The sequence below is a fragment of the Merops nubicus genome, unplaced genomic scaffold, assembly GCF_000691845.1.
Source record: "Merops nubicus isolate BGI_N331 unplaced genomic scaffold, ASM69184v1 scaffold31051, whole genome shotgun sequence".
NCBI lineage: Eukaryota > Metazoa > Chordata > Aves > Coraciiformes > Meropidae > Merops > Merops nubicus.
In genome coordinates, this window is record NW_008588185.1 from 2,013 (window position 1) to 15,173 (window position 13,161).

At 50.2% G+C, this 13,161-nt stretch overlaps 1 protein-coding gene across 1 annotated transcript; it reads right to left on the minus strand.

The window, feature by feature from the left end:
- Positions 1-1,562: 1,562 nt before the first annotated feature.
- On the minus strand, positions 1,563-10,375 carry UAP1L1 (UDP-N-acetylglucosamine pyrophosphorylase 1 like 1; the record flags this gene model as incomplete). Its single annotated transcript, XM_008949195.1, has 8 exons — positions 1,563-1,649; positions 2,616-2,682; positions 3,720-3,905; positions 5,415-5,555; positions 6,376-6,569; positions 7,430-7,602; positions 8,504-8,679; positions 10,171-10,375. Coding segments are annotated over 8 exons (1,229 nt in total), but the record flags the coding sequence as incomplete, so codon positions are not given.
- Positions 10,376-13,161: the final 2,786 nt, after the last annotated feature.

Genomic DNA, 13,161 nt, shown 5'->3' on the forward strand with positions numbered 1-13,161 from the left:
CATTAGCTGGTCTGTGGTGCAATGGGCTCAGGACGTGTCTTTAAACCTGACAGCTCCTGCCTCTGACATTTAGATGCTCTCTTTGGAAAACAGGAGCTTTTGTACAAACTGCATTTACTCTCAAAGCCATTTTTATACTTCCCCAACATTCTGAACACAGCTTTGGTCAGGCAACCAACATGTTATTTAAAAGATTTATGCTTAATAAAATAGTGTCAGCAATTCCTCAGCAGAAGCAGATGGACAAAATAACATTCCAGATGAGGCACCTTCCTCCACACCTCATTTAGGGGCAAAGAACAGAATGCTCCTCAAGCCAAGGCCACCCAGCAGTGCCCCTGCAGCACCCTCACAAAAGGTGGAACAAGGGGTGGGGACAGCCTCTAAAGGCCCAGCAGGAACAGCCAGTCATGGATCACAACCACCCTGGAAACACTCAGCCAGGGCTGAGTTCACATGTTAGATGTTTTGCTAATTAGTGTCCTTCATTAGCTGGCACTTATCTTTACATTATGGTTAGTAATATATTTAAAAGGCATTTTTTGATTTAAAGAATTATTTCATAAGTGAAAAAGTGCTGGAAAACTACCTGGCCAGAAACTGCAGAAGCAAAGGCTGGTGTCTTCCTGGTTATGCTGGGATTAAGTCTTTTTTGTTACTGCTTTGGTTAAGCATTGAATTCTGCCATCAGGATTTGTTCCTCTGATAACTTTCAGGTCCTCTAAAAGAGTCCCCTTTGAGGGATATAGTACACATTAAAGAGAAAAATGAAAAGTAAAATAAATGTTTGTTATAGCCAGGAAGAGCAGAGAGTCGTTGTGAAAAAAAAAAAAAATCTTTTTTTAATTAAAAAAACCCAGGTTACTACAGCTGTAAAGAGCATTCAGTTTAAGCTGCATATTTAATTAAAGAGATTATATGATTCTATTTATTTCTGCTTTCTTGGAATGGCACCAGTGAGCCTGGAGACACAACCTGGTCTGCTCTGCTTTGGAGCCCAACCCTGGAGCAACGCTGACCCACAGCAGCGACCCTGCCTAGGGCAGGCTGCTCTGTGGGACCTGGTCAGGGGGGGCAGTTCCTGAATTGTATCTTCTACCCAGCCCAGGATTAGGGAAAAGAAGGATCAAACTGATTCTTCAGCTGTGCACACGATTTACAAACAAAACAAACCCCAACCCCACTGGCACAGAAGAGATATCTAGCAAGGCACTGGACAGATTTAATCTCCCTGAATGCAAAGCTGATTTATTAGGCCCTGACTGGCTCTTCTCATAGGCACTGCAAATAAGAAATACACCATCTGTTTGGTAGCTGGAAGGTAGTAATCTTCATTCCCATCCAAGGCTACAAAACAGACTGAGGTAAAAGGCATAAGTTCAAAGTTACCAGCCAGAGCTGGTGAGCGTGCAGGGGTGTGTGAACACAATCTGGCATTGACAGGATACTGCAAAGCAATTCTTCTATAACATGCTTCATAGCTGACATTTCAGCCATGTCAGTTCTCACAATGGGTCTGACAGGCAGATATCTGAGCTGAGGGGGAAGGGCCTCCCTCCTCTTCAGGAGTTTCCTAGAATTTCTGCTTTGTCTTCATCGAGTACAAAGGGAGAAGTGAAGTCTTTGTTCTTCATGTATGCCTCCAGACCCTGAGAACGGGTGAGAACAGCATCATTAGGCTGCAAACTCAGACCTGCTTATCTGCCCTATTTTCACATCTACAAAATGTCCTCAAAGAAGGACTGACTACCCAAAGTTAAAAGGTCATGGGAAGCACAGACATCAGCAGGTTTCCCCAGGACAGGGCCAGAAAGCATTTCAGCCCCCAGGCTGGAGTTCCTCAAGGAGAAGCACTGAGGAGCCAGAAAACAATGGATCTCAGAACAAGCTTCCTGGGGAGGGACAGGCATGGGAAGGTGTGTCCTTAACTCACATTAGGATAATCCAAGCAAAGAAAAGTCAACTTAAATTGCCTTGTTTTAATTTTGTTCTTACAACACATCTATTCTGAGGAGTATACTACCTGTATGTGGAAACCTAGTGAAGATGTGAAGTTTTATGAACACACTTCCTCACAGTGCCCACATATCCTCCTGCAGTCCACTAGGAACAGTGGACACCCTGTCCAGCACAGGGCAGCTTCTCTCCTCACTGCTCAGATGGAAGCAGCTTTCCCAGGACCAATTCTTTTTCAGAAGGACAAACTTGAGAAATCTGAGACGTGATTTCTCTAAAGCCAGCACATGTCACAGTTCTCATTCAGTATTCACTCACTGTGGGAGCCCAGCACAAATTATCACACAACCAAACAGGGACCCCATGGATTTTGTGATTTGACTATTCTGAACTTCCCTTCAGAAGATCTCAGAGTGCTTGTGGCTGAAACTGTGCGGCCTCGTTGCAAATCTCATTCTCCAGATGGCTAAAACTGAGAGTTAACTGCTGAAGAGTAAACCCCAGTGGAACCACAAACATAACACAGAGCCCAGGTCCTAGATCCCTTCATCTTACACTTTCTCAGGAAGCCTAGGCTGAAGAAGTCCCCTTTCTTTGGAAGGAAATCAGATGCATGCCTGCACACTCTTAAAAATACCTCCACAGATAGTTATTCTCACCTCTCCAAAGTAAGACACTAACGGAGAAATCTCACAGACAGCCGGAGGATCTTCAGTTCCTGAGAGACTAGAGAACACAGGATTAACCTCTTGCTATGCATCTTCATCGAGTGACCATCAAGAACAAGATATCCAGAAGGACAAGACATTTGTTACACTCACATGCACCCTCCATTAGTCGAGTGCAAAGTGGGAAAAGAAAAGTCAATTAGCCCGTCCCAAATATCTCTCATCAAAACAAGAACACTGCTTTTGCAGAGGTGCTTTTCAAGTAAAACTAACATTGTGTGGGTTTGTTAAACTATGAGGGGATGAAGTACTAGACCCATGGAGTAAAAGCAGCTTCCCACTCAGCATGCTGCAGGAAGCCTCTGAACCAGTAGCCGAGTTACTGATCCTTAGGCCCACCTGAGGATCGTGATGGGACTGGGGCCATATTTAGAAAAGCTGGTGAGGACTACAAATTACAGTTCCTTGGCCTGTTGAAATTCAGAATGATGGAAAAGGTTTCCACTGCCTAATGAGTTGCTATAGGGGTTGTCAACTCATGACCCCAAAGGCAGGAATCATAGAATCATAGAGTCATAGAATCCTTTAGGTTGGAAGGGACCTCCAAGATCATCAAGTCCAACCATTGAGCCATTAGGGCTCTAAAGTCCTCTGCTAAAACAGATCAGAATCTGTCAGGGTTGGAAGGGACCACAAGGATCCCCCAGTTCCAACCCCTCTGCCATGAGCAGGGCCACCTCCCACTAGATCAGGCTGCCCAGAGCCTCCTCCAGCCTGGCCTTAAAGACCCCCAGGGATGGGGCCTCAACCCCCTCCCTGGGCAACCCATTCCATGAGCAGAATCCCTGCCAGAAAGAGCACCCAGAGCACCAAGCACTGCTGTCTAGAGCCCTCACAGTCACCAGTGGAGCAGGAGCTGGAACAGACACTAGTCTGTGCGTTCAGAAAAGATCAGCTGAAGGGAAATCATGCCAAGTCACCCTGGGGTCAAACGAATGGCTGGGTTTGTAGAGCACAGAATACGCTGTCAGCTCGCTGGCACGCTCGGGCAGCCGCAGGCAGAGAAGCTGTGAAGAAAGCCACAGAGGTCTATACCTGAGTTTCTCTGGTATCCTGCAACCGTTTTCATCCAGAAATCTGGCCCCAGCCTTGAGGGCCCAGCGGTAGTGCTGGGCCAGGAGGGCCTGGCGAGCAGTGCTGGGGGTGTCCTTGTCAGCTGAGTCTGCGTTTTTTAGTGGCGAGAACTCTTCTTCTCTCAAAACCTCGAACGCCACAAAATTCCTACCAGCAAAGAGTAGAAAACAAAGGTAATGCAAACTAAAGCTAGCCACCAGCCCTGTTGATGCAACAACTTCCATCAGGGAAAGCTCAGAGAGAGAGAGAGATTTTTGAGAAACACTGATGCACAGAGCCTGGGGCAGTCAAGCTGAGGAAAGCCCACCCCCCATCCAAAGAGGAAAGTGCCACCAGCCAGGGCTGTATGGCAGGAAAGCACAAGCAGAAGCCTGGTCTCCTTGGGAACACAACAGCAGCCTCGTAACCCCCCAGAGTCGTGCAGAGGTGGGAGGAAAAGCAACAGTTCTGCAGAGATCCCACAGAAACCTCTCCAGGCACTGAGGACAAACAGTCTCAGCTAAGAGCACAGAGGGATGGAGGGAGCAGCAGGGCCAGAAGCTGGGACAGAGCACTGAGCTCTCACTTCAGAGCACCACACCCTTGCTCCAAGAAATGGCCACTCCACTGTAGGCAAGGGATCAGCCTAGGACACCAGCTCCCAGGGATGAATAAGCATTATGGGAGGATTCACAGCTGGATGTTAAGTACAGATGTTTGCCAGGAACAGGAATGCAAATTAAAAAATCCCACAGCAGCATCTGTGCATTTCTGCATTTCATGTGTGAAAAGCAGCTGCCAAGCTGCTTTTGCAGTGTTATGAAAGAAGCACAAGGATTCATGGCTTGCAAGTGAGTCCTTTCACAGCTCAGAACTTAGCCCTGTCTCTGTTACACTGGTTTTGTCTTTGGTATGATACTTCTTTACCAAACACCTCAGGAAATGGAGACTGGTTCAAACCCTGAGCTATCTATCCTAAAATAAATCTTCAAAAGAAAAATACTACCCCCAAACAAAGGTAATTCAGTTTGCCCAAGTTCTCTTTTTGCCATTTATTTAAGCTTAAAACAGAATCTTTACTGCTAAATTAGGTTTTATAACAGCATTTATGCTAAATTCCTAAATTATTAAAATCTCTCGTTCCCTGAACACAAAGTGCCCCTGGCTGTGCTAAGAGTGCTCTGAGCTAGGTTTTAGAGCTTGGCAAGTCAACACTGACAGTTCCTACAGCAACAGGAACTTGGCCCCCCAGTGCTGAAGCAGCCTCCTCTCTAGGCACAAAGGGTGTGAGTGGAGCCCTGGCGTGACACACCAAACACCCGACCAGAGCTGCAGTTGCCATGGAAGCCACAATCCTGAAAGACACGACTTTCAAGAGTCTGAATACTCCAGCACGGGCCTGTATGAGCCACTGGCTTAGTGCTCCATTTGATTTTATTTTTCATTCTTTCTTTCACACACCCTGAGTGGAGGAAGCCTGGCTGCTGCCGAGCACCCTGGGGCTGCTCCTGGAGCCTGTGGTGTTCCTGTTGTGCTGGAGCTTGGTGTAGATCCAAAAGCCTTTCTAACAAGCCACCCAAAACCCACACGCTCCCTGGCAAGGCCTGCTACAGTCTACAGACATTCACACAAACAGGGAGAAGGGGAGGAAAAAATAAAATCATGTCTGCCACTAACTTAGAGAACTGGAACACATCAAACACAAACTTCTCCAGCTTTATCCCGTTCGGTTTTAGCGGCTTTACCAGATTTCCCTCCTCGTCAATGTAGGGCACCTTCTTTATGGCTACATGATGCTTCAGCTGCGGCTCATATTTCCTGCAAAAGGAGGAGAAACAAGTTCATTTACTTCATGCCCACTCAGAAAAAAGCAATAAACTTCTGGGAAGTAGATGGCGTGTTCGTGCTCTGGGTCATCTCTCAACTCTTGTGGGCGTTGCTCTCTCCAAACTGATTAAAGTCACATCCATGAAACACCTCACTGGACAGAGCAGCCTGGCCATGACATCCCCTGTACCAGTGGGACATGACAGGGTAAAGCCAGAGGAGAGGGAGGGCCTAGCATCAAGCTGAAATTGCACACAGAGGTAAAAAGAGGTAACCCAAATTGTATCTATCAGAGTGACAAAGGAGAAGAGCAGATCCCTCACACACAGGGGGATCCAGCTCCTCAGGAAGGTCAAAGAGCTGTCCACTGAACACCCAGCATCACATCCCCATCTCCCAGCACCAAGGTGCAGAGTCCTTCCCCAGCTTCACCTTCTCCCTCAACTTCTGTTGTCCCAAGGGATGGCACAGGTGACATTCCCATTGAAAATCCTCCCTGTGAGGCTGCATCCTTGACCACACTGAGCCCACGTGGCTGCTCACCCTTGCAGGCCAGGAAGATCATGCACTGGTATACCCTGCTCAGTCTTGCTACAGCAAAGCAGGCAAACTCTTCACTGGGTAAGGCCTGAAGAGCACACTGGGGCTGTCAGACAGGGGAAGCCACTGTTCTGAACTGTTTGGAGGAGAGAGGAGGTAAAGAGCAGAGCAGGAGGTACCCAAAACCGAAATTAGAGTGGGAAAGAGGAACACCCACTCTTGGAGGCATTTCTGGGCTGCACATCTGCCCTGCAGGTCTGGTGGAACTTACTGGGCCACCATCTCCAGGAACTCCACTGTGAAGAAGTGGTTGCAGATGTTGCCCGTGCTGTACGTCAGGCCCCCCCCGGGGCGCTGCTGCTGCGCAGTCTCCAGGCTGATCTCACTGTACTCCACCACCTGATAGAGCCCATCCACACAGCACACCACCCCAACAGGCTCTGTGGGGTAGGCCTTCTCCACCACCTGCAGCCACAGGACAGAGGGCCATGACAAGGAGGAAGAAAATCCAGGCACTGTGCCAGCTCCCAAGTACAAATGATCCCACAGGACTGTTGCGTGCTGCTCCCCCAGCACCTCAGGGCCACAGGCAGGACAGTGCTGGGTGTCCAGAGTGGCCTGGAGACACATTCTGCCCAACAACTGGACATAAAACCCAGTACTCGACCACTTAATTGCACAGTTGCTCAGAAGACAAACCAGCTAAAAGAAACCAGGACACTGGGGGCAGTTGCTTATCAAGGACTGCGACCTGGCATTAAATGAAAAACGTTTGCAGCTATTACACTCCCTGTTTCATCAAGTGTTAATTATTAAAGTCATATAAATGTCTCCTCAGGCTCCTGCTGCTTTAGGGTGACAAAATCAGGCTGGTTTGGTTTTCCCCACCTTCCACAGCGGGGCATAAAGGATGACTTAAAGGTGCATTTATAAAACACAGCCCAGTCCAACACAGCTTCTAGATGGCTGCAGTGCATTTGCAGAAAGGGCAGGGTGTAAAGGGGAGGCAGTTCCAGCCTAAAGGGGAGGCAGTTCCAGCCCAAAGGGGAGGCAGTTCCAGCCTGTTGCTACCTGTGCAGCTACAGCCTCTGCTCTAATTGAGGTTTATTTTCCACAGCACTCTGGAAGAGTGGAGGAGAACACTCACAAGCAGGGATTCTGAATGCAGTGCAGGCAGCAAGCAGCTCCTTTACACCTGCCTGGAGGGACCTGATGTTGGGCAGAGGTCTGAACACCCTGTTTCATCTAAGCCCACCCTGGTCAGCAGCTTCCAAATATAATCAGACCTTCACTCCCCATGGGAAGAAGGCCCAGCACGGCCTCACCTTTGCACCACAATCTGCCCCTCTGGAAACACAAAAGCCTATGAAGACAGGATCTGCCATCTTCACGAGGATATTGTCCACACAGTAGACATGGACATACTGGATTCCACGCTGCTTCATGTCATCCAAGATCTTATTATCCACCAAAGCACGGTACAAGCCACCATTGCCATCTATAATGCAAGAGAAAAGAGAAAGCCCTGGTTAATTAGTGACTTCGTTTGACAGCTAACGGCTCAAAGTCCTGAAGAAGCTGCTGTAACAGCAGAGCAGGGAGTGCCTTCTTGCCAAGGGCCAGTGCCACCAGGTTTTATCTCCAGCCCTGCCACACAGCTCAGGGAAGCCTGTCCTCATCCAGGCCCAGCCCCCTCATACACAGAGCAGGACGGTGGGGACCAGCCTCACAGAGAAACATGAGGCTTTATGAAGCCTTGTAAGATCCTCAGAGGGACAACACTACAGGGCAAAACATTATGCAGAGGGTGGGACAAGCCTGTTACATTTCTTCTTTCCCAGTGTAGACCAAAAGCATATTTAAAACTCAGCCTGGAGAAAAAGACTAAAGTAAAATCTTATTCTCTGTTTATCTTCCCCCTGCAACTCCCCAAAACCTTTTTAAAGGCCTGAACAGCAGCTGCACGAAAGACACCTGCACATTTGTCCATGACAGATCATCCTTCCATGGTTCCTCCTCTGCCACTGTCAGCTCAGGAAGCTGCAAAACCACATCACTGCAACGTGGCCCTGAGCAGGCTGACTCCACCAGGCCTCTTATCCTGTCCAGGCTCAGGGGAAAACTGCAGCAGGTGAGACATTGCAACCTGCAGCTGCACCACTCCCAGTCCTGCCAGTGCCCCCAGGTCTGATAAAATCCACGTGTACTGTGAGCAAATCTCCAGCAGGAACTAGAGATTACTACACCCTTGATTTCCAGCTGACACTGAGCCCTCCTGCAGCAATCAGCAGCACTCACACTGGCCTCCAAGGCCTGCCCCAGGGCCCAGGCTGGCTGATGGCCAGCAGCAGTCACCAACACACCACTCACTGCTCCACGCAGGAGCAAGCCCAGGGTACCTGGAGCCATAGCGATTTTCCCCTTCCCCTCCAAGATGGCTTTCCCATCAAAGGTGACAGCAGGCAGCATCCTCTGTTCAAACATGACCACGTTGGCTCTATCCAGGTTGAAGTAGTTGTGCTCCACAAAGAACTCTTCTGTCGGCCTCAGCGTGAACTCGCTTGTCATGATGTACCTGGGGAGGAACGTGAGCTGAGCAAGAAAAGCACAACCAAAGACAAAGCTACAAATGGAACATGCAAGGGAGGAATCCCAAGAGTGCTAAATGAGAGACACTGGAGTATCCTGCAGTATACAGCTGAGCAGGACAGCTCTCCTCCAGAACTCATCCCACAGGAAGGCTGCAGAGTCTCACAGTGATCCCACCCACAGGCTTGGCTCCAGCCAGGAGAGCAGAGCCTGTGCCTCAACACTAATGACATCTGGGTATGCAGAGGAGTTGGAAAGCAAGGCAGAGGACAGTACAACAGCCTCATTCACCCTAGGTCCAAACTGATGTCAAATGTCTAAAGCATCACTGCTCAGCACATGGTGCTGAGAACGAGCTGCAAGTTCCCAGGAGCTCAAGTCTGCCAGGGCCTCTCTCCACCAGGGTGAGCAGCAGCATTTCCAAGTGCTGGCTGCATGATTTGTTTTTCTCTTAAGTTTCTCTATTTCCTCCTCTCCTTCCAGTTCCACACTGCTGCTGTCTCCTCCTCCTATCCTCCTGCTTCAACAGTGGCTCAGAACCATCTTCATAATCTACCTATCAAGCACTTCAACAGCTATTGGCACAGCCATGCAGGGTCTTCTGAGAGCATGCCAGGAGATGGTGCATTTGTCACTCAGGTTGTACATGCATGGCTTCAGAAAGACACAAAATGGACATGAATCACCTTCACTCTCCAATTTGTAAAACAATGTGCTACCCTGAAGACCTCAGACATCTGCTCTTTCATTCTTCCCAAAGCCCAGCTCAAGTCAGACAGTGGTTTCATAAAGAGAACTCTCCACAGTCCAAGGAAAAACACTTGGCAGAAAACATTCCCAGAGGTGCTGCAGCACCTTGCTCCCTCTCACCTACATCCTACCACACCCTACAGGGAATTCCTGTTTTGCCCCCTGCACAGAGCCAGTCTCTTTTGAAGCCTCTTGAAGGCTGGGGGCAGCCAGGAGAGGGTAACCAGCTGTAAATGACAGGAGGTGGCCTGAAAACAGAGCATGACAAGCATCTACTTCTGCAAGGGGAAGAGAGGTTTTGATGTGGCAGAATTGTGGGAGGTGGAGGGTCTTGAAAAGTGAGCTCCAAGGTGATCCCTCCCTCCATGCAGGAATCTGAGAAAGCACAGCACAAACAGATGAAATCTCTTGTGAAGCCTCTGAAACAGGCACTGAGAAGTGCTGGTTACAGTGCTGCCAGGGTCTGTCCTTGAAAAGAGAGCAGGGTGCAGCAGGGCAGGTAGTGCTCAGCAGTTCAGGGGCAGTGCTCAGTGCCTCAGGTCTGCAGACAGGAACCTGCCACTTCCCATCCCTGTGCACCCTCCTCCACCACAAACCCCACAGACAACAGGCTCTCCCCAGACGCACATCTGTGCAGCACCCAGAAAAGTGTTTGCAGGAGCCAACACAGGCAAGACTGGCACACGAAGAGCCCTGCACAGCAGGTCTGTGGCTCTAGGTGACCTACCAGGGGATGGCACACTTGCAGTGGTATCTCTGGCCAGCGAGCTGCTCCACCTTGCGGATCCTTTCTGCTTGGATCTGATACAAGGTCTTGCCACTGGGCAGCCCCACGTTGTACATGCCCTTGGGGTAGCTCACTCCCAGGCGAGTGCCTTGTCCTCCAGCCAGCAGCAGCACTGCCACTTTGTTCTGTGAGATCTGATGCAAGCCTGAACAGAAGAAAGAACCCCAAGAGACAGTAAGAATCACAAAAGCCAGCAACACCCCCTGCTCTCCCCTTGAGCTTCCTGCAGGGCTCGGCCAACACCCAGAAGCTGCCACCTCAATGCCCACTGTTGGCAGTCCTGAGAGAAATACCCTGCTGCACGCAACACAAAAAGATTCATTTCACCTCTTTGATGCAGCAGCTTCTTCACCTAAAGCAGTGGATGGTGTAACAACAGGGAACAGCCACGAGCTGCAGCTTGGGAGGCTCAAACTGGGCATTCGAATAAAAACTAGGAAGGTGGTGCCCCACTGGAAGAAGTATCCAGGGGTGGGGGATGTCCTTCCCTTGAGGTTTTCAAGGCTTTGATAAAGCTGTAGCTGACCTCACCGAGGGCTGGGTACAGTCCTGCTGCTTATCAACACTTCTGCATCCCCAAGAGGTGAAGTCTCATCACCTTCAGGAGGGTGGGAGCATTTCTGGCACCTGCCTCTATCAACTACCTGTACCTGTGCTCCAGCTTCTGCTCAGGAGTAATAACACACCCAGCCCTGCAGAAGCCACAACTCCTGCAGTCTGATTGAAACCAATGTCATTCCTCCTGACAAACCAGGGAAGTCCAGAACTTGGGGAAGAACCAGACCACACAACAAACACACAGCTCATTCACAGTCTTTGTTCCCAAGCTAGCGTAACGCTAACGACTGCCAACCAGGAGAATGATCTTTCCTTGAGGAACATTCTGTGTTCCTCTAGGAATGCAATGAGCTCTGAGACCACACAGGTCAAAAGCCACAGCTCTGCTGCTGTACAGCAGCTGCCAGAGCCTTCTGCAGCCTGATGTAAGACACCTACTGCACCTCGCTGAGCCTCTGCTGCTCTGTGGCCCAGGGCTGGCCGTGCTTCACCCCAGCCTCTGAGGAGAAGACAAACATCCAACTTTAACCACACCTGGGACTAAAAAATTCCTGACTGTCCTGAAACACAAAGGAACCAAAGATACTAAATCAGAAGAAAAACAGGATTGGTTTTATGCTCATCTTTAAATAACTGGCTGTTTACATGAGCAATAGAAGGAAAATACCAATAGCTGTGCTAACACCCTGGCTTGGTTTTAACTCTGTTCAAAAATCCAGCTTTCAGCAACACAACCAATAAAAGCAATAAGTCATCCATGGCACTGTGGTAATGACCTCCCCATGCCTACAAGTTTCAGTCCCACCACAGCAATAACACAGTGTTTCTGCCTAAATACACCTTTTCAGGAAAGGCTGGTAACCAAGGGAAGCTGGTTACACAGCCCTGCCCTTGCCTGCTCCCCAGTGAGCCCGAGTACACAGGACCACAGAAGTGCTGGCTGGAAGCCTCCTCAGGACATCTGCAGTCCATCATCCCACTCCAAGTGGGGAGGGCACGAGTGAGACCTGTGCCTTACACAAGCCTGGCTCCCTGCAGCCACACAGAGCTGGGGAAAACCCTTCCCCAGAGCTCCCTCTCCTCCACACACAGGGACTCGGTTGACAGCTCAACAACAGGCTAGCCAGGGGTGCTCAGCATCCACAGCCCTGCCAGGACCAGCCCCAACCTCACCTCTGCTTGCACCCCTGCCTTGGAGCAGCAGCCACAGGATGGAGTGGGGAGGAAGCACAGGTCAGTGGAGGGGTCAGCAGCAATGACAAAACTGCCAATGGGGGGAGGAAGGGAAAGGGACTGCAGTTAGAGACCAACGCCCAGCTCCTTGGTCAGGTCACCCAGCTGTGGCAGCCAGCCCCTGTGCTGGGCAGGGGGAGGACAGTCACCACTGCAGCTAAAGCAGGGAGTGTTATCACAAACGGGGACATGGTTGTGCAGATCCTGCCCATTCTCTTCTGCTGCTTTATCCTAGGAAAAGGAATCACAACTGTCCTGGATCTGCTGAGCTCGACCAGCATGGGAGCTGGTTCCCACTGGGCCAGTCTATCCCTGAGCGTGCGAGTCCTGGCCCCTCCACAGCCAGGGCAAGCCACTCCTAAGGCGAGGTGAAAAGTGTCCGAGCAAGAAAAGCCCCTGGCCATGGCCCCTGGGAGGAGTGTGCCTGCTGTCACTGCTACAGCCAGGGACAACCCTGGACGAGTCCCTGCCCAGTGCTTCCCAACCACATTTAAACACCATGGCAGATGGACACAGGACCGGGCACCTGGCAGTGCCAGTGTCACCAGGTCACATCTGCTCAAGCCACCAGAGAGCAAGGTGAGCCCATGTCCTGGTTCCGTGTAAAAAGGGGTTCAGGGCAGGACCCACACGGAACAGAACTATGTACTCGCCTCTCCCCCCCCCCCTCGAGAGAGAGAGAGAGAGAGACACTTTTACAAAAAATGAAGTATATTGTTCAACAAGGAACAGAAAACGAAAAAGGGAGGTAAGGAAAATAATATATACAAAGATTAGGGGAATAATACAAAAAATAAAATATACAAAACCCTCAGAAATGGTTGCAGGGTCCCACGGAGTGAAAGGAGAACTTTCCTCTCCGAGCTCCAAGGCAGGAGTGAAATAAGAACCCACTCCCTGCCTCTTATCAGAGTGTGTGTGGGAAGGGGAGGGAATACAATGGTTTCACCCCCACCCGGGGTCCTCCCAGTTGCTGGAAGGTCACGGCCCCATTCCAAGCCTCAAACCACAACAGCCAACCACGTGCAGCTGTGCAGGGCCAGCAGGCCCAGGGAGCACATCCTACCCAGCAGAGGAGCTAAGGCTGTGACAGATGTGTACACATCACCACCCAGCTGGCTCCAGAGACTTCCCCCTCAG